The 27,302-nt window shown below is 50.2% G+C and overlaps 1 protein-coding gene across 2 annotated transcripts in view; it reads left to right on the plus strand.

Moving 5' to 3' along the window:
• Window positions 1-27,302, plus strand: part of TNRC6C (trinucleotide repeat containing adaptor 6C) — a 55,455-nt gene that overhangs the window by 6,665 nt on the left and 21,488 nt on the right. For both annotated transcript variants that reach the window (XM_087826378.1, XM_087826379.1), the window contains 6 exons: window positions 9,023-9,346; window positions 14,271-16,853; window positions 20,619-20,834; window positions 22,458-22,624; window positions 25,214-25,294; window positions 26,521-26,578. In XM_087826378.1, the coding sequence (XP_087682504.1) occupies window positions 9,023-9,346; window positions 14,271-16,853; window positions 20,619-20,834; window positions 22,458-22,624; window positions 25,214-25,294; window positions 26,521-26,578 (3,429 nt within the window). The remainder of the gene's footprint in view (window positions 1-9,022; window positions 9,347-14,270; window positions 16,854-20,618; window positions 20,835-22,457; window positions 22,625-25,213; window positions 25,295-26,520; window positions 26,579-27,302) is intronic.

Below are 27,302 nucleotides of genomic sequence, written 5' to 3' on the forward strand. Positions count from 1 at the left end.
AGTCTCAGATAGAGTGACAGTCCACGTCCCTATTTAGTATAACTTTTCACTAAAACGTTAACATAAAGGCAGTTTCCAAGTTAGAGAAAGTTCTAGTGTATGCCTCTAAAGGAAGCTTACCTCTCTGAGAAATAATTTATCACATTACCTGCTTTTGTATGTGTTATTAGCTTTATTGAGTTATAATTGACATGCAGTGAGCTGCACGTTATCTAAAGAGAACAATTTCATACGTTTTGGCCTGTGCACACCCATGAAACCATCCCACAATCAAGACAGCTCCCATCACCCTGGAAGTTTCCGCATGCCCCTCCCACCCGATCAGCGTGCAGGCCGACCCTGATCCCTTCCCATCACTGCAGAAGCTTTTCTTTCCTGGACTGTCATGTAGATGGAGTCCCACAGCACACACCTGGGCTTCTCTCGGCTGACTTGAGATCCATCCCTGTTGTTGGGTGTGTCGGTGATGCATTTCCTGTGTCGCCGAGCAGTAGTCCACTGTTTGGAATCGTCACCATTGTTACTTCCTTCACCTGTCTGTGGACATTTGGGTTGTTTCTGGTTCTTAGCTATCGTGAGTGCATCTTCTATGAACTGTCATGTGCAAGTCTCTGTGTGGACATGCACTGTCATTTTCTGTGGTAAATACCCAGGAGGAGGAGTTACTGGCAGGTGTAATGAGTGAGATGAGTGCCTGCTGCAGCTGTCACCCTTCCAGGTGCCCTGTGAGAAAAGGACAGGAGGGACGGCTCATCCAGTCCTGAACCTGACCATGAGGCCGTGGCAGTCGAGCACTCGTGACAGCCTGTGCTACCAGAAGGAGTTAAACTGGAGAGGCCGAGGGCACGGAGGCCAGCTCAGGGTCCTTGTAGCCACCCTGAGGACTTTAGAGTTGATGTTTTAGACCAGAGGGAGCCACTGGAGAGCTCCCAGTGGGAAAGCAACACCATGAGGCTTAGATTTTAGAGAGGTGACAGCACGCCAGACTGAATGGGAGTGAAACTGTTGGAGAGAGGCCTGGCAGCAGTGGGGCACAACTCAGACCCCGATACCTAAACCAGGGGTCAGGGGGACAGGAAAGGGCGTGTTGATAGATGGGAACAAGCTGGGCCAATCGTCCCATCCAGCAGATGCTTGTGAAACGCCCGCTGTTTGGCATTGTGCTGCTCACTATGGGGAGAGGAAGAGTTGAGAAAATAGACATGCTTCCCACTCTTGTGGAACTTAAAGACTGACAGGGATGGATACAGACACCTGTCAGTGCCATGTGTGTCATTACTACTGAGACAGCTTCTGTTGGGGGAAAGGGACATTGTTCCATGAGAGCATAGGACGGAGCCTGAGTGAGGCTGGGACGTGGACCGCCTCCTGAGTGATGTTTGGAGGTCTAAAGGATGGCGAGAACACACCTGGGCCTGGAGCGGAGAGGGCTGAGGCTTCCACATGGGACACATTGGCCAGGACCGGCTGGCTGAGTGTTGCATTTCAGGACCTAGAACCACAACAGCCGGCATAGCATGTGAGTGGTCAGCAAGGGGGAGAGTGGTGTCAGGAGGCTAAAGGGAGGTGGAGGCAGCCCCGGCAGGGCATGATACAGGGGACTGTGCCTTTTCCTAAGAGTGGGACGAAGGTCTTGTTAAGATCAGTTTGCATGTGGCCACTTTTCCTCCCCTTCCCCAGCATTCTCTGTCAAACTTGGGCTCCCTCTTCTGGCCGGTGGTTGGAGCCCACACTTTTAAGGGAAAAACATCCCAGGGTTATTGCTATTCCACAATTTATTAATTTATTAAAAAACACACACAATCCTACTGCAGGGGACAGCAGTGTACACGTCCCAAGAGGACAGGCCCTGGGAGGCTTAATTCCACTTCAACTGTCTGTGTTTCGAGAGAGCTGGGGGTCTGCTGTTTGGAGAGCTTGTTCAGAATGCTGCTGCGTGGAGAGATGCGGTCCGGGTGGCGAGGGGACTGAAGCTGTCACTCAGCAACTTCCCCTTCACGTCTGTCCCATGTGCGCTCTCACGGGGTGTTCAAGTTGACATCACAGACTGAAAGGTTATGGAAAAGCCAGTATGTGCTAATGCTGTATTGGTCACATGGCTTTAACACATGCTGTTACCACATTTTCCTGTTTAATCTAAATAAGCCGGCTGTTCAGAAAAACTAGAATGATTTGCCTGTGTGATAATCAGTACGTTTGAATGCCTTTTCGAGAGGGGGCCGCAGTGCATTAGGTAGGAAGTTCTCTCCAAGCGGCACTCACACTAGCAACAGACACGGCGGTAATGCAGGTAGCAGTTCATGAGTCCGTGCTCAGTTTGAGTTGTGCTCCTAAAGTTGCCATGGTGACAGATCAGCCAAAACCTGTCCACAGAACAGATAGAAGGCCACCGCTTTGCAACCCCCTGGGACTGCCGATAAGCAGGGCAGATGGATCCTTGTCGTTCATAGTTGTCCCTGCCGTGTCTCATTGTTCTGAGGGCCTTCTCGCCGCGGTGCGGGCCGCAGAAGGGATTGTAACGATGAAGATACTCCTTGGGACCACCCATTACTCTAGTGCAGAAGACTAGTTCTCTGGTATAGTCATATTTGCAAATAGTCAGGTATGTCTGATTAAATTTACATTTACAGTTCTAAGAAACTCCGAATCTTTGAGTATATATATTCTGAAATGGCTGGAATTAATGCATGAAGTCTGAACATTTTTTTCTTTTATTGTCTTGTGTGGTGTTTGCATAAGAGAAATTCTATGCTTTACATATAAAACTTCTTAAGTTGCTGTCAATTATAGGACATAGCATTGACTTAATAATGTTTTATTGGTGGAGTTTGAGGGTGAATGAGGGAACTATATTAAATTTATGCACCAATTGTAAGATGCATCCAAATTTCAGAAATAAGGCATGTTAAAATGTATGGGTTAAAATAAAATGTCCCTCTAGGTTGGCATTCACCTGTAAACAATTTCTTTTAAGATATACCTCTAACCCATTGCAGACCTACTTGTCAGCATAGGTTAAGCTAATGGTGGTGGCCTCTGACATTCTAAGTGAGGGGTGTATAGGTAATCCTGGTATTGTAAGCACCATTAGAAGGAAGCCACAGTTGAACGCCTAGCTCATACCATATACATGAGGTCCAAATGGATGAAAGATTTCAACGGGCTAGTTGCTAAAAAATCTGTGCTCCTCCCCACGGTTCAGCCAAAGGGTATAGAAACCACTCTAGCTATTTTAAGCAAAAATGAGTTTAAGTACAGAAAATTGGGCGCTTATAAACTGATTGCGAGGCCAGAGGAAGGGGCGCACCCTAGGCTGGGCCTCCAGAAAGGACTCCCCAAAGCATCCTTCCGGAGAGCTACTCCTGTGGAGGAATCAGGAGGCCCAGGGCACTGTTGATGTCACCGTACAGTGTCACTGCTGCAACCTAGTGATCCAGAAGGCGCCACCAGTGCTGTCTGTCACCACTCCCAAGGCAGTGACTGGGACCCAGACCCACACAGGAACTTTGACCACCATTTCCAGGGCTGTACTTGCCCTGGTTGTGAGCCTCACTCACCCGAGCTGTGTTCTGAGTGAGCCCCATCTCTCTCCACTGTGAGCCCCACTTACCTGAGTTGTGTTCCGAGTGAGCCCCGTCTCTCCACTGTGAGCCCCACTTACCCGAGCTGTGTTCCAAGTGAGCCCTGTCTCTCTCCCCCACTGTGAGCCCACTTTCCCGAGCTGTGTTCCGAGTGAGCCCCATCTCTCTCTCCACTGTGAGCCCCGCTTCCCCGAGCTGTGTTCCGAGTGAGCCCCGTCTCTCTCTCCACTGTGAGCCCCACTTACCCGAGCTGTGTTCCGAGTGAGCCCTGTCTCTCTCGCCACTGTGAGCCCCACTTTCCCGAGCTGTGTTCCAAGTGAGCCCGGTCTCCCCCACTGGAAATCCCTCGGTCCCATGGCCTTGCTGTTACTGAATATTTTTCCTTTACCATAATATAAACACAGTGCACTTACTGTGTGCCAGGCGCTGTTGTAAGTGGTTCTTTGTGTACATTAACACTCCTCAGAGACCCCCTCAGGAAGGTGTTACCCCGTTTTATCCCCATTACCCACATTTCAAAGGTGGCACAACGGAGGGATGAGAGTTAAGTAACTTACTCAGGGCCCCCATCCAGTAGGTGGCAGAGCTGAGGTTTCAGCCTCCTGTCTGTACTCTGCACCTCATGAGTGGAAGTGTGTGGCGTCACCTACCAGAGTGTGCGTGGCAATGGTCTCTTCGGGAAAGGTGGGGGACGCTGGAGGGGGAAGGGAAGAGGAGGGGGGGAGAAGAGGGATTTGCGTGGGATGGACGACATTTTCTCATTGCGCTGGAGACTGCGCACATGAGGTTTGATTATTTCATCTTTATGCCTTTTTGTACATATCAAATATTTCCAAATAAAGTGTTAAAGAAGAGTGTCTTGGCAGTGTGACTTGGGCGTTGGAGGTGGAAAGGCCCCAGTGCACTGGGCACCCGTGCCCCCCAGCTCCGTGGAGTCCCAGGTGAGGAGCGTCGGGTGCATCCGAGTGGAAACCTGCCACCCCAGGGTGTTTCTGCACAGTCTGGAGAACAGGCTGAGGGGGGTGCTGCGCCGTGGGCGTGGTGACTGTGGTTACTGTGTGTTCCTCACCTAGGAAGGCGATGACTGGCGGGGCTGCCTGGCTCTAGAGCCTGCATAGACAGGGTCTTAATCAAGGTCACCTGCTGTTGAGTGAACAGCAGTGATGGTCACATCAGTTCAGCTCTGCATGAGCTTGGAGGAGGAGGAGCCTGCCCCTAGAGAACTGCTCCCCAAAGCTGGAGTCTCCAGCCTTCTCCATCACTGCGGCCAGGACAGGAGCACCGTGGACCCCTCCTCCACCCTTCTGTCTGCCAAGTGATGGACTCCTAAGTGCTTACTGTCTACGCCCGCGTCTCTGGCCTCAGTCCAGCAGCTGAGTCCCTGAGCTCCAGCCACGCCAGCCTGCATCAGTCCTGGAAGACGCAGAGGCTCTTTCCCAGCCCAGCCTGCCTGCTGTGGGAGTGACGGGCATGCACACACAGCATTACCTGGACGAGTTGGCAGGCTCAGCCTGTGTCACTTCTCAGAGGCGCCTTCTCCAGGTCCCTCACCTAATTGGGGGTCTTCTGTCCCGCTGCTACTTTCATCATACTCACCGTAACTTGTAACTGTATTTGTAGAATCACCCTGAAGATATGTATCTCTTACTAGACTGTAAACTGCAGGGACAGGAGCCCTATCTGCACCCAGCGCCTGGCACAAAATGGACACCCATTAAGTACTTCCTAAATAAGTAAACAGCAGGTGAGGGAGGGTGCTGCTCGCTTTGTGAAAGAATGCAGACGGTGAGAAAACAGTATCCGCCCTGCCTCCCTGGTTCTCCCAGCGACCAGCACCTTCGGTGATTGGCTTTATGCATCGGGGTGGTCGTCTGTCTCCCCACTAAGAAGTGAGCTCTGCGGGGCGGAATGGGCCTTTTCTGTTCACCAGGGCGTCCCCAGTGCCTAGACAGCGCTGGGCTGGGGAGAGGCTTGGTGTGTGTGCGCTGGGCAAACGGGGACGTACTGCAGTAACCTGGAAGCCAAGGGCCAAGGGGGAGCTGCATGGGCTGAGGAAGTCCAAGGGCAGGGGAAGCTGTAAGTCACGGAAAGGAGGTTCTGGCAGACCACCTGCACTCACGGGCACTTCTTAGCAGCAGAGAGTGGGGCTTAGAACAGTGTGACCGGGTGGTAGACCTTGTCACTTCTGAGCCTGCGCTTCCCAGCAGTCTGGACAACAGACTGACGGTTGGGATGCCCACAGGTACGGGTGCATAGGGAAGGGACAGCTGGGGCTCGGCACCCTGGGCAGACACGCAGAGCAGGGCAGTGAACGGGGGTCAGAGTCCTCCACAGCCCTGGAGTCCAGCTGAGCTTCCTGCCCATGTGGAGCTGGTGCTGGAGGAACAACAATAGGTGGGCATTTATAAGCTGTTGGGACCCTGTTGTGACAGTGCCCTCTGAAAATTTCAACTGAAAGCAGAAAACTTTCTTGGAAAGAAAATTAAGACTTGTTTTCTTATATAATGATTTAACACACCACCTTTCACCAGCAGGTGTCGCCCTCATTTAAAAGAAAAAGGCAGTAAAAGCTATTTAGGCAAAGGAGCCTAACCAAAATTTGCAGCTTACTGCAAGTTTTTATTATTATTATTATTATTATTATTATTATTATTATTATTGGCTATGTAGTTAGTAGCTGGTTGCTATTGTAATTCTTTCTAAATACATATGATTCATTGATGAGTCATACAGAAAATCAAGCTGGCCCTGACCAGGTGGCTCAGTGGGTTGGAACTTTGTCCTGTGCACCAAAAGGTTGCAGGTTTGATTCCTGGTCAAGGTGCGTACCCAGGTTTTGGGCTTGGTCTCTGGTTGGGGCACATAGGAGAGGCAACTGATTGATGTTTCTCACATCAGTGTTTTTCTGTCACTTCCTCTTTCTCTGAAAAGCAATAAAAACATATCCTCAGGTGAGGCTTGAAAAAAAAAAAGCCAAAACTCCCCCTGCCTTCCCTTGTTCTGCTGTGTGTAGTGGGGTACAGGGCAGACACCCGGTTCAGGCCTCTGTCCTGCGGGGGCAGCCTTAGTCAGGCTGTGGAGAGGACTGTCGAGGTTGCTCCGATACCCTGCTGTGTCTTTGGGCAGCTATAGATTGAGAAATGTGGATCTGAAGACAGCGTATGGCTAACCATGAACTGCCCGTTGGATCCAGTGGATAAGAACAGAGCTAAACTTTCAGATCCTCCACATAACAGTTTGAGATTGTTTATTGGCTGCTAGTTTCAGAGATCTGAAAAGTACTGGATTAAACCAGAAAGGGATGATGGGTAACCTCTCATAGGAAAGAGGCCAGGAGCGCAGTCCATGGGTCCGAATTCTCGGTCCCCTCTACACCGTTGCTCTGCTGGGTGAGGCTTCTCGCTTTCCCCAGGGTCCCAGGCAGCTCCCAGGCCTCAGCCGCTGCCCCATCCCGGTCACCGTGGCAAGGAGCCACGGAGCTGGAAGTGACCATGAGAAGGAGCACGTGGGCAACTGGCTGAGAACCTGTTTGCTCTGTGCTCTGCCCTGGGTCTCTCTCGTTCAGCGAATACTTAGCCTCTTTTCTGTGTGTGAGATAAGGTGCTAGTACTCAGCTGGCAGAGTGTCTGGGAAAATCACAGGGAAAGCTTGTGACCTACCACAGCTCTCGGTCCTGTATGGAAACAGATAATTATTTACATTTAACACATTTCTGAGAAACCAGCTCAAACTTTACCTCTCTCCAGAAGACAGACCAGTGATTCAGTAGAAATACAACTCAAACCACAAGTGTGAGCCACATAACTAATTTTAAACATTCTAGTAGTAACATTTTAAAACAAGACAAGTGAGATTACTTTTGATGTTTTTAACTCAGCATATCCAAAGTGTTATCATTTCAACATGAAATCAATATGAAATTGCTAATGAGATATTTTTCTGGGTTTGTGCAAACTGAAATCCAATGTTGTATACTTACAGCTCAGCTCAGTTCAGACCCGTGTGCGCAGTAGCCACGTGTGTCGTGGCTGCCGTGCTGTCCACAGTCCTGTCTCCTGCCTAGGCGATTGGCTTCTGGTCAATACCACGTGCTCTGTGTCTTGTCATCTTCATCTCCTCATCTGATTGTTGGCCCACTGTAGCAGTCAGCACTGTCCTGGGCTCAGACCCAAGGAGTTCTGAGTTCTTGTCTGGCCTTTGGACGTGTTCAGTTTGAAGGGTGACAGCTTCCACGCTGCACTGTCCAGTAGGCAACTGAAGATCGAGGCTGGATAGAGCCAAGGGCAGCCTGGGACAGTATTTGGGTGTCAGTGGCATAGAGGTAATGGTCAAAATCATGAGACTGAATGATCTCTCTGGAGAGTCCAGGGCAGAGGAGTGAGTCCAAAGACTTGAAGTCCGTTTGAGATACATGTATGAGATATACAGAGAACTAGGTATGAGCTTGTTTCACACGGAGCTGTCACTCAGCTATAAAACCAGAAACATTCAGAAGTTAAGTAGAAATCTTTTTTTTAAATAAGATAAATGTAATCTTTGTTGGATATTAATGTTACAAGTGCAAGATGGGAGTGACTATTGAGGCTCCGATTCTTTTGCACTTGGCATGTCTGTGCTCCCATCCATACACGGTCACACTGCTCAGGTCGCCCCTCAGTACCCCCACTCCTCCTTGTGCTCAAATACTGTGAGGCCCTCGTGTGCAGCCGCCGCGGGTAGCACTGGGCTTTCACTTACTGCGGGTGCACCACTGGCCCTTCAGCCCCTGCCTTCTCCAGGAAGGCCGAGGCGGGCAGTGGTGCCCAGATACCCTCGGCACGGTGCTTTGGTTGTTCCAGCCATCCTGAGGCACCCATGTGTATGTTTTAGGCTGTCCTCAGATCAAAACGAAATGTTCATGGTTAATTGTGGACATCTGAACCCCTTAATTCTGAGGAACACTGACCGAGAGTGGTTCTCAGTATGTCCGGGACCAGCAGCAGCAGCGCCTGGGGCTTGTCAGAACATGTGGGACTGTGGCGGTGGGCACACGGTAATGTAGCATAATGTGGCGCACCTGGCATTTATAGAATGCTATTAACCACAACGTTAAATTAAAAATAAAGTAGGACACAAATTTGTCGCCTCCCCTCCCCTCCACCTGCTGGTTCCCTCAGCAGGGCCCAGGAGCCCTGAGCTGAGTCTGATACAAGCGGAGTGGGGGAGCTGCTCTCTAACTTAAGCACCCATTTCACAGATGAGGAAACTGGCTGGGGAGCTGCAGTCAAGATTGCGGTTAGTTTAGAGGAAAACTCAGTCTCATCCTGGAGTCTGGACTTCAGTTCTCTTCCCAAAGCACTACATTGTCATCTCTCTCAGTTGCTTCTTTTCTTTCTTTCAGTTTGGGTTGTGTTTTAAGGATGTTTCTAAAGTGTTGGGGTCTTTTCATTCTGTCCTTATAGTGCCAGAACCTACTAAGACCTGTTCCAGTCAGCCCCAGCCTGCCGGTACCGGGACCAGTACTTCCACCAGCACTCTCTCCAGCAGCAGCAATGGCAAGCGCGCACCTGCCGGCGGCCAGCAGCCAGCTGCATCCCGCTACCTGCCTCGCGAGGTGCCTCCACGCTTCCGCCAGCAAGAACAGAAGCAGCTACTGAAGAGAGGCCAGCCACTGCCCACAGGGGCTCTGACCAGTGCGAGCCCAACACAGGGCGCCGGGACTGCAGGGGCGAGCCCTCCTCCCCTCCCTGCAGCCGGCGTGCAGCAGCCCAGTAAGCTCCAGCCAGGTAAGACCACAGAAAGGCCGTCTTTTATCAGGAACTTGTGTGTTGTCTTCAGCTTGGCTTTCCAGGAACAAAAAGGGACGTATTCGGGTCTGTAGTCAATGTATGCGAGCGAGCTAGGTGGTGGTGACGATGAAGATAGATAGATGGTAGATGATAGATAGGTAGATAGATGATTGGTAGATAGCTGATGATAGATAAATAGATGATAGATGATAAATAGATGATAGATATATGATAGATAGATGATTGATTGATAGGTGGTTGATAGATAATAGGTAGAAGATAGATTAATAGGTAGAATTCATTTCAATTGGATTTTAAAGTTGAATTCTGCTTTCCCCCACTTATTCATATGATTTCTCATGTTTTCAGAGACATTAGTTACTTTGTTGCTCACCAGAAAGCACAAGTCTGTAATCAGAACTCGTGACTGTCAGGCAGATGCTTTAGAGCCCACAGTGAAACTTGGCAGTGAGACCCCCTCTCCATTTACTGGAGAGTGCAGGACCACACGCGCACACGCTGTGCAGGAAGGTAATGGCGTTTTATGGGAAGAGGGTGTTTCTAACTTAACGTCAGACACTTCAAGCCAAACCTGCCTGATGGCTCGCACTCACCCTGCAGTGTCGGGTTCTGATCCACCTGCTGCTTGCTGGCGCCCCTGCCTGCAGCTCGATGCAGCTTTCTCTCGGCCCCGGGAGAATCACCACTCGCTCCCTTGCTCTCCGGCTTCCAGAATGTGACATCACATCTCCCATCTCTCATTCCTGGCTTCTTCACCTTGTGGGTTTAGACTTTAAAAATTTTTCACGAAAGTTATAGAGAAATCCTTGGAAGGGAGCAAAGTGCATGTGTTGAACTGCCATGTTTCTGTTGTTTTCTTAAGCCTCAGTTTAACAGTTGACACTGGTCCTGGCGTGGAAACCCTATTTGCCGATGGTCATGAAATTCAGGTCTGTAACTGGAGAAGCAAAGAGGCTTCTTGTATTAGATTGGAATTTAAAAGAAACGTGTCACAGATCATATTAATTTTTTTTATGTACTGCCTTTTAATATGGGGGATCATTGCAACATGACACAGAAGTATTTATAGTAGCGTTTCTCAAAACCATGACTTTGTGGTATACTCAGAACAAATATTTTTAGACAGCTTTGCTATGTCTCTTCAAATAGTCTTGACTGTCCTCTGCTGAGTCCTGGTCAAGGGGGTGTAGGTCAGTGATTGTCAGCAGAAAGCAAGAAAGAGAAGGGATGGTCAGACATAGTCGTTGACCAGGAGTAGGGCTTGCCCACTCCACTGCAACAGTTACAATCAAACGTAGGTGATTCCCGGCCCGTGTGGCTTGGTTGAGTGTTGTCCCACATACACATAGGTCACCGGTTCGATTCCTGGTCAGGGCACATGCCCAGGTTTTGGGTTTGGTCCTCGGTCAGGGGGTCCAGACACGTGGCCTCAAGTTGTAGGTGTAGAAGGATTCCTGTGCCACGTGAGGCCAGGGCTCCTGCCAGCCCTGGTCCAGGTGCTTCCTTTAAGTGACAACCATTTGTCCTGACATAAAACGTGGCCTCTAACAAAATAATGCAAGGAAACTGGGTTTTTAATTCATGGATTGAATTGGCAAAACATTTTAACTGGTAAGATAAGTGTTTGTATGTAAATGTGCCGATTCAGGTCCAGAAAAATGTCATTTTTATCACATTATTTTCTATTCAGACTATGTCTTTGCAAGTCTGAAGCATAACCCCATTTTCAAACACTTGAGAGCTTTCATCATTTTTTAGAAACCTCCTTTCTGTTGTGCTAAAGGCAGAACAATGTATTGTTTTGGTGGCTGCTTGGTACATGTATAAACAGGCTTTGGTGACTACGTGGCTGGGTTTGCTACTTAGATCTTTTTTAGAGGGAGGCAGGAGAGTAATTAAGAAGTTGGACACTTGCCAATTTGCATGTGGCTCGGGAATATCGGCGAGCGGTGGTATGCCCGGTGTTTGGGGCAGGAGGAGCTCGGAGGAAGCTGGGGCGAAACAAAGGCAGTAAGAGCACGCGCAGGTGATTTGCATGCAGCCCACGGCAGCGCCGTTATTTTGTTGGCTGACTTTCAAAAACAGAAGCAGCCGGCTCTGGCACTCTCTGTAACTGGGGCCTGAATAAAAACGTTGTGACAATTGAAAGAATTGAAAGAGGGGGCAAGATCGGTTTAGTGTCAGCTGCAATTAGATAATCAAAGCTTTCCAGTCCCCTCCGTGCGCCTCCCCCCGCTGCAGGGGGTGCAGTGGGGCCTCTGAGTGGAAGGGCTGCCAGGCTTGTGCCGGCCGCCGCGGGCGCTCGCAGGTTGCCTGGGACTTTCCTGGCAGCGCGACAGGATGAGGCTGTCACTGTGCACAGCCGACATGGTGGAGCGGAGAGCCCAGGCGACCCAGGTGCAGGCGACCAAGCAGCTGGCTCGCAAGGTAGTGTCTCCCAGGGTGGAGGCCCCTCTGCAGGTATTTCTGCCCCCATCACCCTGGCGGAGGAGAAACGAAACACACACGGGCAGAGCGTGTACTTTTCCCAAGTCAGCGTGTGACGTGCCATCCAGAGAGCAGCTTGCGGCTCAGGCTTCAGTGCAGGTCACGCTGATGAAATGGCGTCTCAGGGCGGCTGCCAGCCCCGACCGGCCAGGCAGGGCCGCCCGCCGGCCTCCTCCGCCTCCTTGGCGTTGGCCAGCCGCCCCGGGGCGCAGCTTGTTCTGCCCCCACTTTGATTGTCGTTTCATAGGTGTCAGCCTGGAGGAAGCAAACTCCTTTTGCTGCTCATTTGAAGAAAAACCCAGAGCAATAAGCTTATTCCCCTCAGACACCTTCATTGTTGTTTCCAGTAAACCTGTTACTCTCAGACCTGTGCCTTCCAGCATTTCATGATTCCTCCTTAGCGAGGTTGACAGAGTGAGGGTTTTGGGGCCTGTGTGGTGATGGAATTCTGCATTCAGATCACCCCGAGACTTTCACTCACAGAAAATGCAGTCGGGTAAGGCGTCTGGGGTTCTCCAAAGCTGAAATGGTGGTTACGTGTATCCTGCCCCTTGGAAACCAAGTGGCAAGGGGTTTACCAGTGCACCTCAGTAAGCATGTGTTTCCAGCTGCAGAAGGAAGCCTTTGGAATTATTTTTTATAATGTATAGTTTATTCTGTAATTTCCATTGGAAGGCTGTGGTGATAAAGAATGAATTATGTCCTGTTTGTCAGTGTTACGACTAATTAAGCTTTCTGAACACTTCTGAGTAAATCTTGCCCACGTTTCCCTATCTGATTAATTTGATACCTAATTAGGATTTTGCTTACTGTAGCTTTTGGAAGCTCTTTGTTAAATACTTTCCCTTGAAAAATTTATCTTTTATCATTAACATTTTAGAATTTGAAAGCAAAAAAAAAAAAAAAGAAAGCCCTTCTCTCTAAACCAACCTATCATGTAATCCTTTCAATTTAATCACTTAAGACAGTTATGTTACTTAGATTTTTATAGATACCTATTTTTAGGATGTGTGAACCATTTAAACAGTAGAAGAAAAGACAATTTAACATTATATACAAATTTCATTACTTTTTTCTTTTTAAGGCTCTTTTAGGGGAAATTATTTTGATAATAGAATGGTATAGTGGAAAGAGCACTAGAATTTTATTCTAAAAACATGGGTTTTAGTTCAGTCCTTACTGGTTATTAGTTATAACACCTTTTTCAAGTTTGACCTCTCTGAACCTGCTTCCCCATCTGTAAAATGGACATAACTTGTGAGCTTTAGGTAGTTCATTGTGTGTTACGGAGTATGTGCTGTCTCATGAATATATACTCTTGCTATAAGCCCCCTCTGAGTAGGAGGATGGCATATGTTGGAATTGTTTTACAATATTGATAGAAAGATGTTGGCATTGTTTTGCAGTATTGCCAGAAAAACTCATTGGGTTTTATGTTTTTTCTCTCTAAATAATGTAGTTCTTTGTCTTCACCTCTGTTCATTTTAAACAAAATAAATAAGTTTGATTATAAAATACCTTTGCTTTACATATGAAAAAATGCTCAACATCACACTAATCGTTCAGGAGATACAAATCAAAATCACAATGAGATACCACTGCACGGCCATTAGGATGGCTGTTATCCAAAACACAGAGACTGGCAGGTGTTGGCGAGGGTGTGAGGCATGGAGTGCTTGTGTACTGTCGGTCGTGGTGTTTAAAATGCTGCTGCCACTGCGGAAGAGAGCACCGTGGTTCCTCAGAAACTTAGCCATAGGGCTACCTATGACCCAGCAGCTCCACCTCTGCGTATAGACCCCAAAGAATGGAAAGCAGGGGCTGGACAGAGATGTGCATGCTCATGTTTAGAGCAGCAATATCCACAGTAGCCAGATGTGAAAACAACCCAGGTTGTCCATGATAGGCAAGTGGATAAACATGTGGTCTATACATGCAGTGGAATATTCTTCAGCATTGAAAAGGAAGGGAATTCTGACTCATGCTAGGACATGGGTGAACCTTGAGGGCATTGTGCTAAGTGAAATAAGCCAGTCACAAAAGGACAAATATTGTTGGTGGTTCTAGGTGTTGCAGAGTTGGACATACTCCAAGTTACCACATTGCAGTGAAGCAGCTTCCTTTCCAACAAATGCTCCCAGAGACGCTTGTGTGCCCGTGTGCACAGTGAGCCTTCTCAAGAGGAAGGAGAATACAGTGTAGTAGTAAGAATTAATATAACTATAGCAACATTAACTCGTTTTTAAGTAGGAGCTATTAAGAAGACAAACAACTTTTTTCTTTAAGTTGTTTTTTTAGCATTTGTCATTTAGAATGGAAAGCTTGAAATGATGAGCTTCCCCGACTAGCTAACCGTTGATCCATTGACAGATGGGAGGAAGGTCTAATTCTGGATGTGTTTCATCTTTTCCAGATCTTAGTCACAGTGGATTGGCAGAGCATTATGAAAGTGCCCACTGGGGACAGCAGCCCACTTTCAGGAGTGAAGCCAGCGGCAGCTGGGACAAAGTGATAATAGACAGGACTGATAAGGAGGCGTGGCCGTCCATCCCAGGAACAGAGACGGAATCGGCCTCAGAATGCACCACAGACACTGACTCTGCCTCCAACTGCGGCTCTGAGAACAGTAGCATGGCTACAGGGAGCGCCCCAGGCGGCTTCACAGGACACACCAAGAAGACCAATGGCAATAACAGCACCAACGGCGCACTCATCCAAAGCCCTCCAAATCCGAGTGCCCTTGGAGCAGGGGGCGCCAATGGCAATGGCAGTGCAGCCAGGGGGTGGGGTGTAGCCACGGGCTCTAGCTCCGGCCTTGCTCGCTGCTCTCTTGGCGGGGATGGGAAGATGGACATGATTGGAGATGGGCGAGGTCAGAATTGCTGGGGCGCTTCCAACTCCAACGCTGGCATTAACCTCAACCTTAATCCGAATGCCAACCCCGCTGCCTGGCCTGTCCTTGGACATGAAGGAACTGTGGCCGCAGGCAACCCCTCCAGTATTTGCAGCCCAGTCAGTGCCATAGGCCACAGCATGGGCAGCCAGAACGGGGACCCGGCGGGCACTTTGGGTGCTTGGGGAAGCTTGCTGCCGCAGGAGAGCACAGAGCCACAGGTGTCCACTCCTCAGAATGTGTCTTTCAGCGCACAACCTCAGAACCTTAACACTGATGGACCAAATGACACTAACCCCACGGACTCCTCACCAAACCCTGTCAGTGCAGTGCAGACCAACGGACTGCCAAACTGGGGCATGGCTGTGGGCATGGGGGCCGCCATCCCACCCCACCTGCAAGGCCTTCCTGGTGCTAACGGATCAGTCTCTCAAGTCAGCGGGGGCGGTGGCGAAGGAATCGGCAACTCTGTGTGGGGACTGTCCCCAGCTAACCCTACTACAGGAAATAGCAATTCTGGGTTCAATCAGGGGAATGGAGACACTGTGAACTCAGCATTAAGTGCTAAACAAAACGGATCCAGCAGTGCTGGGCAAAAGGAAGGGACTGGAGGGACCGCCTGGGATTCGGGGCCTCCTGCTGGCCCTGGGATCCTCGCTTGGGGGAGGGGCCGCGGCAACAACAGCCTCGGGAATATCCATTCGGGAGCGTGGGGCCACTCCAGCCGAAGCACCACAAATGGTGTGAATGGGGAGTGGGGAAAGCCCCCAAACCAGCATTCCAGTGGTGACGTCAATGGGAAAGGATCAACAGGGTGGGACGGTCCCAGTGTCGGCAGCCAGAGCCCGGCTGTGCAGCCTGGCAGTGAGCATGTGAGCACGTGGGCCAAGGCAGCCTCTTCTGGCACCACAGCGAGTGAAGGCAGCAGCGAGGGCTCTGGCGGCCACAATGAAGGAGGCGCCGGGAGGGAAGGGGCTGAGGGCCGGAGGCGAGATAAAGGGGTCCTAGACCCAGGGCACATACAGTTGCCAAGGAACGACCTTGACCCGCGAGTTCTGTCGAATACTGGCTGGGGACAGACTCCAGTAAAGCAAAACACTGCCTGGGAATTTGAAGAGTCCCCGAGGTCTGAGCGAAAAAATGACAATGGGACAGAGGCCTGGGGCTGTGCAGCTCCTCAGCCTTCACACTCAGGGGGTAAGAACAATGGGTCCATCGTGAACAGTGCAAATACCTCGTCAGTGTCCGGGTGGGTCAGCTCGCCCCCTGCTGCTGGGCCAGCAAACACAGGCTGGGGGGACAGCAGCAACAGAGCGCAAAATGGCCCTGGGGTTTGGGGGGACTCGATAAGCTCTACTGCTGTCCCGAATGCTGCTGCCGCCAAGAGTGGCCACGCTTGGAGTGGGACCGCAGGTCAGGAGGACCGATCACCCAGCTGGGGTGAGCCTCCAAAGCCCAAATCCCAAAACTGGGGAGACGGACAGAAATCGAGCCCAGCCTGGAGTGCAGGAGGGGGAGACTGGGCCGATTCCTCCACCGTCCTTGGCCATTTGGGGGATGGGAAAAAAAATGGCCCTGGATGGGATGCTGACAGTAACCGTTCAGGGTCCGGCTGGAGCGAGGCTACACGGTCTGGGACCAGTGGCTGGGGCAACGGCACAAACACCAAGGTGAATCCAGGGACGAACTGGGGAGAGTCGTTGAAACCTGGCCCCCAGCAGAGCTGGGTGAGCAAACCCCAAGACAGCAGCGTGAGTAACTGGGGAGGGGCCGCCTCCGTCAAGCAGACCGGAACTGGGTGGATCGGGGGGCCCGTCCCTGTCAAACAGAAGGACGGCGCTGAGGCCACGGGCTGGGAAGAGCCTTCTCCGCCCTCCATTCGACGCAAAATGGAAATCGATGATGGTACCTCAGCTTGGGGCGACCCGAGCAACTACAACAACAAGGCCGTAAACATGTGGGACAGGAACAACCCAGGCCTCCAGGGTGGCGCCACGGCGGCCGGCACCGCCGCCACCACGAGCAGCAGCGCCAGCGCCGTGGACGCGCCGCCCCCGCACCCCGCCGGCGCCCCGTCGGCGCGATCGCCGCTGCTCGGCCCAGGTACGGGGGGCCTCGGGGCGCTCAGCAGATGTGCACACGTCCCCGCCAGGGCTTTGCAGCAGATGCCAGCGAGCGCCCTCCACCTCGTAGTGTGGTGTTAAGCAATGTCCACAGACAGTGCGTGAAGCAGAGTCTCTCCGGGGGGGAGGGGGGGTCCTCAGGACTTCCAGTGGGAGGGGAAGACAGGAAAGACGGGCCACCGCACCGGCCTGTTCGCACGGTCTTTGTCTCTTCTTGCGGCAAAGCAGTGGCTCTCGGCCTCGCTTGCATTAGTTGCCTGGGAGCAGGGCCTGGGGGTGCCTACTTCAGATTTCTAGTGTCAGTGGTCTGGAGGGAAGCCCATTCACTGGTCACTTTATTTTATTTTTGTAACCCTCACCTGAGGGTATTTTTTCCAATGCTTTTCAGAGAGAGTGGAAGGGGGAGGGGAGGGGAGGGGAGGGGAGGGGAGGGGAGGGAAGGGGAGGGGGGAGTGCCAATTGGTTGCCTTCTGCATGCATCCCGACTGAGGCCAGGGATCGAGCCTGCAACCGAGGTACATGCCCTCAGCCAAATCGAACCCCAGACCCTTCAGTCCGTAGGCCAGTGCTCTAACCACTGAGCAAGACCAGCTGAGCCTATTCGCGGTCATTTTAAATCTCCACCGGGGTTTCTGATGTGCGGCCCCCTGAAATAACCCTGGCTCTGCAGCGTGCGTGGCCTCGTGCAGCCCCGAGCAGCTCGCCCTCTAGTGCACTTAGAAGTGAACCTTCTGGACACTTGAAGTCAATTTGCAGACACAGGAGAACACTGAGTATTAATTAAAAACACTTCTGGTGATAACAAATCCTCACAAACTCTAGTCTAACAGTGAGACTGAGGGAGAATCTGTAGAAATGGATTCTTTCATCCCTGAACACTCAGGTTTCGCCAAACCATTTAGATAATTTGAAAGGGACTGAGGGCTGGAGTGGAATCAGATATGAAGTCCATTGTGGACGTGGTCCGAGCTCCGCCACAGGGAGTGGGGCACATGCTCTGGCCTGGGTTGCCTCTTGCAGCAGTGGATGGAGGGGAAATATTACTGCCACGCAATCAGAAAAGCCAAAGTAACTGCTAGCGTTGATCTTACCCCAGAATATTTTTATCTGTTTCACTACTAACTATTATCAGCACCTCGGGAGGGTCGCACCGCCCAGCATTTCAGCAGTGACTGCGACAATCACTGGGTTTGTTTGGGTCCAGTTAGAGGGGAACATTCCTTTGGGTGGGAGCACTTACTTAACCTAATGATCTTTTATTTGCTTAATCACATAGTTTTCTGGCACAAATATTATAACCAAAGGCAGAGGTCATGTGAATTAATCATGGAAGAGGCAGGTCAGCCATATCCTAAAGTAGCACTTGGAGAAATTGGTTTTAGCAGTTCTCTACCTGGGTAGGTAAGACCTGTACGTTGTTTCCCTAAATGTTCAGAGCAGAAGCTGGGAACGTGGTCCTTCCTGTGAGTCTCCATCCCAGACACTTGCCTCTCCTTTATCATTTGGTGTAAAAATTAGACCAAAAAGCAGTCACCTGCAGAGGGAGTGAGTTGGCGAGGTGCTGTCCGAGCTCAGCCTCCTTCACACCAAGCTTCAGAAATAGACCCACCCCCTCCGCCAGAGGGACTCTATTTTAAGCGCTGTGCAGTAGTCACCAAGAGAGGGATGACCTCAGCAGCCTCTTTTCTGTGGGGGTGGGGTTTGGTTAGGGTGTTTTTACTTTTCTGTGATTTGGGGGCATGGTAGGTGGGGCTGAAGCGGGGACAAGGGGGCCCCAGTAAAGAAGCAGGAGGAGCTTCCCCTCCATGCCAGTCCCAGGATACACAAATAGGACAGTTAAACATACAGCCCGGCCAGCGTAGCTCAGTGGTTGAGCATCAACCTAGGACCCGGTAGATCTTGGTTTGATTCCCAGTCAGGGCACATGCCCGGGTTTCGGGCTCCATCCCCAGCAGGGGGCGTGCAGGAGGCAGCCCATCAATGACTCTCATCATTGATGTTTTTCTCTCTCCTCCCCCCTTCCTCTCTCTGAAATCAATACACATTTAAAAGAAAATATTCTGTAGACATTTCTGCTGCTTTAATAGGGATTAAAAACTCTTTATGAAAACCAATTAACTACAATTACCATAGTCTTAAATATTTACTCTTAAGTTGGATTTAGTTAAATAATTTATAGTATTGCCTTTCAAAGAGATGGAAGTAGAAGGATGATAAGTTTTAGGTGAATTTTTTATTTAATTACCTAAATAAATCAGTATTTTGACAAGTGATTGGCCTTTAGCAGCCCCTGAATTACTTTATTGTTTTAAAACACCCATCATTTTTATCAGCTATGTTAATTTTCCTCATTTAATTTTGTCCCCTCAATTTGTAAAACTACTTCTCCCAATATACACTATTGTTTTCTGTGTAATTGCAGGTAATATTCTAATGCAGTTGCCGACAGTGTCTGATTAGGGGTAACTTTCCTGTTATTGGTAGTAATTTACATAACACATTGCTTAGCATAGAGCTTATAATTTAAAATGACTCAGGTTGCATGCCCTCTGGTCGTTGATCAATAGTGTTGTGTTTTGTTAGACTAAAGAGCATCAAGGGCAGTGACTCCATGCTAATTTCAGTCCGAGAGTTAATGCTTTCTGATTGAGACAGCAATGTCCATGTTGCAACCAAGTGATTTAACATCTGCAGTTAACTATTTGCATGTTATGCCTTCTGTTCTATTCAGTTAGTATTTAAAATACATTTCTGTCTGAGAAACTCTATCTATCTGAAAATTACAACTGACACAGGCCATCAGTATGACTGTCAACAGTGTCAAGTGAGCTTATGGGCATTGACACAACGATCAGAATTTTTGTTGCTGTGGAAGTGTGACATTTACTTGTGTAATATGCAGTGTTTTTCTTGCTGGAGCGTAAAGAATGGGAGACCTTGTTGCCTGGTCCCATGACTTCTCTTTGCCATAGACGGTAATGCCATAGCCTGCTGGAATCATGAGGTACCTGATCAGGTACCAGTCCCTGGTCAGGGTGCTGTGCAGCAGGACTGGGCAGAGGAACAGGAAGACTTCCTGGAGAGCCCTTGCGGTCAGCGAGCCTGCTTGAGCTGCCCTGCCCCACAGTTCCTCACTGCTCCCGTCTTCACGACAAGCGCCTGGGCTCTGTCAGCCCAGCGGGCTGTACCTGGGGCCTGGCCTGTCTGTGTTCTCAGTTACTACTTTATATGTACCTGTTTAATATGCCATCCCCCTTTTCTTTGCCTGGATCTGTGTCTTTGATGGTTGGTCAAAAAATAAGCAGGAATCATTTTCAATATATATTTGCAACTTGTAAGTTTTTCTTGTAGGAAAATAATGTAACAAAATTTACATAGAATACCAGAAGTAAAAAAGCTACTTCTTAACCATTAGTCTTGTTACATAGAATACCAGAAGTAAAAAAGCTACTTCTTAACCATTAGTCTTAAACTGTTCTTCTAAATCCTATTATGTTGCAAATACTGTGAATGTAACGATCTTTAATGTTTACTGGACTTGCAGTTTCAAGTGGATGGGGGCCAGGATTGAGAAAATTGCCACTTTAAGAGGCTAAATAGATCTGATTAGATTTAATGTTTCCCTCTCACTTTCTACTGAAAGCCCCCCTGAAGGTAGATCATCTGGAGGTTGTTTGGGATTTGGAATTACTGTTTCCCTCCCTGTTTCACATGTTCTTTCTCTCCCCTGCGGCATCCTTTTCAGTGTCGTCAGGCTGGGGAGACATGCCTAACATCCACTCAAAGGCTGAAAACTCGTGGGGAGACCCATCCTCCCCGTCCACCCTGGTGGATAACGGCACGGCAGCGTGGGGCAAGCCCCCCAGCAGCGGCAGCGGATGGGGAGAGCAGCCCGGGGAGCCGGCAGTGGCGTTTGGGAGAGCTGGCGTGCCCGCCACCGCCCCAGCCCTGTGCAAACCAGGTACGCGGGCGCGGGCTCGGGCTCGCACTCGGCCTGCCCTGAACTCACAGTTTAGTGGTCAGAGGGTTTTATTTAGACGGGTACCTTCCATTGAATTTTAAAAATTAATTTTTAGGACACTTTCCTTATTTTATTTACGTTTCAACATTAAACTAAGGCTGTAAAGAAATACTTGCCACATCTGATACATGAGCACCACAAGCTTTAACAGAAGCCCCACTTTCCCTTGTAAAAAATAAATAAATGAAAGAATCAGAATAATATAGCACATGTGCCTGACATATGATTCGTGGCAGCCACACTTCAGCTGGGTCTTCCCGCTGCTGCCTTGAGCAGCTTCAGTGTGCCGTTCCCCAGCACGTGGGGAGAGCAGGCTGCTGCTTGCTGAGGTCAGAGAGGAAACACTCCACAGTCTGGTGTCTTGCCCTCCTTTTGTCTTGGAAACAAAATTCTGCTTTGGGTACTCCAGGTTCATACATTTTCTCTTTTTTTTTTCTTTTTTCTGTGTGTGTGTGCGTGTGTGGTTTTTTTTGGTGTTTTGTGTTTTTTAAAAGGGAAGAAAACTGTGCTGCATTTTCCTCCCATTGTCTGGAAGTGTGAGAAGTGCATATAAAGTATACAGCATTACAGATGCTCGGCACCATTGCCAGGGGGATCCCCTAAGGTTAGGTTAGGGTGTGTAGCAATATGGTACTTTTGACATGAGTGTAAGATTTCTGACTTCAGTCTGAAGTTAAAATTAATTGCTCACGCTGCTGCTCTGAGTTTGTTCCTGTGCTGACCCTGGGTGATGTGCTCTTTGCCCACCAACCTGCTGGGCTCTTGTTACAAACCTGAAGGGGCAGGCAGCTTCTGGTGCTCAGAGTCACGGGCCATTTGGAGACAGCAAGCTTGTGTTTATGACCTGTCCATGGAGGCTGGTTAGGTGCCTGTATGCCTGGTCAGCATCCCATCTCATGGCCTGACGGTCTCCAGCTGACTGCTGTCTCCTCATCTTTGCCCTTCTTCAGGCTTTCCCAGGGAGTGAGAATGTTACATAAATTTTACACCAAAAATCACTGTCTTTTAAGAAAGGAGTAAACATAGTATCCTGAAATGGAAACTCAGTGCCAGCTTGTAACTCCATCTGCCTGAGGCCCCAGCTGTCTCCCCAGTTAATCTAGAAACAACTCCTGGGAGCTTGTCAGGAACAGAGACGGCTGGGCCCAGCACAGGCCTGGCGCAGCCATCGTCCCCAGGAGACAGGACAGACTGCTGCAGGTTTGGATCAGGCAGCGATTAACAACCACTTGGAGGATGGTGACATTTCAGGGCTCTGCATGTTAGTGGCCAGTTTGTGCTGTGCAGAGACTGCCGCCTTCTCCTGTGGCCACAGGAGTCAGTGTTAGGGTGTCCCCGCTTCAGTGTGATCTGTGGTCAGTTACGGGAGCTAGGGCAACACAGACTGCACAGAGCTGGCAATTGAAGAGCAAAGCATGTGCTGGAGGGCATGCAGCTGGAGGGGGAGCTTGAGTTCTCAGGTCTGGGGGAGGGTAGATGACAGCAGCCTCTAATGACGCTGTAGCAGCATTGTCTGCTTTGGGAAGGCTGAGTTTGACAAATTCCTGTTCACTCTCTTTCTAGCTTCAAAATCTATGCAAGAAGGCTGGGGCAGCGGTGGGGACGACCTGACCCTCGGCCCCGGTCAGTGGGAAGACGAAGAGGGAGGCATGTGGAGCAATGCTGCCTCCCAGGAAGGCACCTCCTCCTGCAGCTCCTGGGGGAGCGCCCCCAAGAAAGGGCTCCAAAAGGTGTGCACGCCAGACCCAGCGTCCCTAAAACCCATTTATTCCAACAGCGCATCTGCAGGGAATGGCAGTGGGGAGACCTGAGCTCCCCAGCGTCCCGGGCAACTTTCCAAGGGTCTCTCCTGAGCCCAGGGTGGAGTTTTCTAGCGACCACGCAGAATTGCTCTCACAGCAAAGCAGGGCAGAGGCAGTGCAGGAGTGCAGGTGCTCCTGCTCCACGGAGCCATGCACAGGCGCACCCGCCTCCCCGTCTCACTCTTAAAAAGTTGTTTCAGAGAATATAATTAAGCTCCACTTAAAGCATTATTTACAGTAACATGATGGGCTTATTATTATTTGTTAAAACAATACATAGTTTCTAAATTTCTCAGTTTTCATTTTGAATGCAGCAAATACTGAATGGCACAAGCCACACAAACCCAAGTTGCTTTGGCTCCTTCATCTCTGAGGGATGAAGGCAGTGCAGTGCTGAGACCCAGGCATCCCTGCTCCTGGGGCCGGAGCCAGGCGGGCAGCCCTCCAGAGAAGCTGGGTAGTGTGTGCACCACGACTTCCAAATGGATCACAGGTTTTAATGTGGAAAACAAAACCATACAAACGTGAATTTTAAAACTGTCCTGGAGTGGGAGAGGCCTTTCTAAGCATGTTGAAAACCTAAAAGCCACAGATGACTTGTAGGCTATAGGCAGTAAAGATACAAGCTGTGCATGACATAAAATGCAACAATCAGAGTCAAAAGACAAATACCAACTGGAAAAAAGTAATTGTAATTGTAACTCTGTCATGGAGATGGCTGATCTCCTGGGTACATAAAAAGGCCCTAGACACTGATTTTAAGTCAACCAGTAACCCAGTAGAAAACAAGAAGAGACTGTCGCCAGGTGATTTATAGAAAAGGAACGCACATCGCCCTTGATCGTGTGGAAGGGTGTCAGCCTGACCTGCGGAGAGTTCAGCTTAAAGCCCTGAGAGGCCGCTTTCATCTCAGCAGACATGCAGGCATTTAATAAGCATGCTCTGCTCGCAAAGTGTGTGAATTAGCACCGCCCAGCAGAGGGCAGCACTGTGCCCACTGGACAGGCTCTGCACAGCGCTTCCGCTGTCCTGGGCTAGCAGATGGCATTCGTGCAGTCTTCTATTGCAGCGTTTTTGTAGTAAGGGGGAAAAAAGAACATAAGTGTGCATCATCACTGGGGTAACTAGTCAAATGATGCTGCATCCATATTATAGAAAGTTAGATAATTATTTCAGAAGAGATTCTATACATACTGATATGAAAAGATCACCAGGTTGTACTGTTGAAGACACAGGAGAAGTAAGCACACTGTCCCTGTGTGGAGCACTACAGGGTCGTATGCTTTGCTGGTGGAGGGAAGAGGTGAGTGTGATTGTGCACATGTGTGGCTTCCATGGAATTAAAAGTTCTCCGAGGGGCAGGTAAGAAACTGCTCAGAGTGGTTTTTCCTTGGAGAGAGCAAGAACTGGGCTGGTGGAGTGGGAACAGGGTGCTTTCATGGGCACCTTTTTTCTGCTTTCAAATCATATGAATGCAGTCCCTGTACGGAAAAAGTTGAACTTAAAAGAGCATTCAGTTATCAGTAAGCAGAACCCAGAATCCTAAACCAGGGCTCTCTGCTCACAAGAAGTAGATGTGATCACAGATGTCACAGAGAGAAGTCTTTTTACGAGCAGGCTGGCAAATAACTGAGCTATGAAGGGACCAGAAATACCAAACCGGCCCGTGAGACTGGGATGCTGGCCCTGCTGCCCAGGAGCTTGGCGATGGGTAGAGCAGCCTCCAGCCGGGCTGCCCCTGTGAGGAGAGACCCGTTAGCCCCTCACGTGCCCCCGGCCGGGCACGGCAGGCCCCTTGAAGAATGTTTTTAGAGGAGGACTTGTATACTTGTGTTACGGCATCATTCGTCTTTGTAGTCTCAGAATGAGAAGGAAGCTTCTGAGGAGGGAGCTCAGGTCTTGCGCCCGGAGCCCCGTCGCAGAGCCTCCCATGCCCTCCTGTTCTGCGCTCTGTGCATTGCGTGCTCTCTCTCTCTCTCTCTCTCACTCTCACTCTCACTCTCACTCTCACTCTCACTCTCACTCTCTCTCTCCACCCTCCCTGACATTTACCTTCACTTTTCCCTCTACCCTCAGGCTGTAGGGAATGAGTAGTTAGTAAAATGAGCAGGTTTTTTGTTGGAAGGAACCCCCTGTGTTCTGTGCTAAAGCTTATGAAAGGGCAAAACACAGTTTTTAGTCAACTTCACATAGTGTTAGCAGACGGCTGTGTTCAAGGGAGCACTTGCTGCGATTATTTGGTGATGGAGTGACACAAGCCTGTGATCTGAGTGCATCCTCTGGGGAGAGAATTATCTTGCTGTTTTAAGCCCATGAACTAAACACAGGCCAACCCTCAAGTGTACCCGAGGCGTCCCCAGGACGAGCCCTGAAATGCTGCTGGGGACTTTCCAGATACAGCATTATTCAGCGTTAATACAAAAATGTTCTGTGACTTTAAAGTCCCCTGAATCTAGGCCTCCCCGTGTCTAGAAGAAAATGTGACTCATGGGGTCCCTTGCCCACACTTCCTTCCAGGGCATGAAAACCTCTGGCAAGCAGGACGAGGCCTGGATCATGAACCGGCTCATCAAGCAACTCACGGACATGGGCTTCCCGGTGACTGCATCTTCTCTGCTCACACCCCCCCCCCCCCCCCCCCGCATGGCCCGTGCGTCCTATCCATGCTCGTGATGTGTAACAGGAAGGGCTGTGATTATGGTCATGGCCCTGACTCGTAGGCTCCCTTTCACCTGGCATTGTGTTCAGGGTCATTGTTTGAAGCACAGCGAGAGCCGTACCCTTTCTGTGAGGGAAGTGTGAGAGCCTCTCTCTAGATCAAAAATGCTGTGCTATTTTTACTTTCCATTGGTTTATAGTTTTATATTTTTATTTGTAATTGAATGTGAGTTTTCAGTTTACGTAATACATTGACAAAGATCATAAGAAAAGACTTGGTATACAGGAAAAGCTTCGTGTACGGGAAAAGAACCCTGAGTTTCAGGTGACGCGCAGGGAGAGTTCAATGCCGAAGGATATTCCAGAAAACGAGTCGCAGTCTGCAGTGCCTGAGACCAAATGGCAGGAGTCCAGGTAGCGAGAGAGACCACCTGTGTCTGCCGAGAATTCTCTTCAGGTGTCCTCTTTCCATGTCTCAGTCAAACAGGAGTTTACCTTTTGATTATTGTGGATGCCCCTAAGGAGAGAGGCCAGAGTGGCCCCAGTCCTGAGGAGAGAGCCACCCATTTCACGTGGGGCACAGGCCCTCCGCTGGGCAGACTCATGGCCTGTGTGGCCCCCTCGTCACATGAAATGGAGGCCTGCCTGGAGTCCAGTCAGTGTGTCAGTCACAGGGGTAATTATCAAATGAATCCACTTGTTTTTTACATTTCTTGGTGAAAAGTAGTTAACAGTAGAGGCTGGACCCCTGTGCTCTGACTCTCCCAGTGACTCCCGCAGCTGTGGGCCTGCGGGGGCAACTGGAGGGGGGCCGTCCGCCCAGGGCCATCCTGTCCTCTGTCAGCAGGTGGCCGTCAGGGCTCTGCCGTCCCAGAGATTTCACTCAGGGTTGCTCAGGAGCAGGTGCGGGCTCTGGGCCCTGAGCCTTCTGCTGTTAAAGTGTGAACAGAAGTTTGCTCCAGAAATCAGCTCAGTGCGTTTTCTCAACACAGGTGTTCTGTTTGCAAGGCCTTTGACACTAACCTCAGCGATGAGGAAAAGTGTTTCCAGTTCCAGAGCCTAGTAGTGCTAGCTTGATAGTGATCACTCCCGAGCTGACAGCGGTGAAGCTCCGTAAGCTTCTCCTTTTGCTGACACGTTCTAATGAAGACCATCTTCCTCCGCAGAGAGAGCCAGCTGAAGAGGCCTTGAAGAGTCACAACATGAGTCTCGATCAGGCCATGAGTAAGTAACGCCCTGAAAGCAGTCAGGGATGAGTGGCCAGGTGCGCGGGGTGGGCAGGGGCAGGGCCGGGCCCAGCGGAGAGGAACTGTGCCGTGTGCCCAGCCACGTAGCCAGGCTCCTGGGGCTGCTGGGCGCCGGGACGGATGGCTGTGCGCCACGTCGAGCTTCAGCGAGTAGATGAATGTTTCCCATCTTTTCTGAGGGAGCTGTAGGACACCCGTGCTGGGCCGGCGGAGCCCTCGCTCCTGTTGAGACTGTCCAGGAACAAGCAACCCTAGTTCTGGAGCTGGCTGCCTTAGAAGTCATATTACATTAAACATGTTCGCGCAAAATACAGGGTCGCTCGTGGGGGCTGTGGCTGCTGCCTGCACACCTCTGGCCACAGCATTCTGTCACCAGCCAACACACAACCTTTTTTGACATGCGGTCTGTTTAAAGACCTTATTTAACATATTTCTTACAAGCAGTCATGTGGCACATTTCTTTATGATGAAGCATTAGCTAAGGAGGGGCTGACGTTTTCCTGACCCTGGGTAATGTCACCGTAAGTGTCTTTGGCTTTTATGCTCACACCAATGCTACTGGGGCTGTGCTGGATGGTCCCCAGGGAGAGGACAGCTGGGCCCTGAGGGACAGTGTGGCCGGAGGAGCAAGTGCAGAGGCGTGGAGCCAGGGCTGGGAGCAGGGCCGGCAGATGGTCAGGCCTCAGCCAGAACCACACCAG

Source organism: Miniopterus natalensis, chromosome 17 (assembly GCF_054644295.1).
Source record: "Miniopterus natalensis isolate mMinNat1 chromosome 17, mMinNat1.hap1, whole genome shotgun sequence".
Classification (NCBI taxonomy): domain Eukaryota; kingdom Metazoa; phylum Chordata; class Mammalia; order Chiroptera; family Miniopteridae; genus Miniopterus; species Miniopterus natalensis.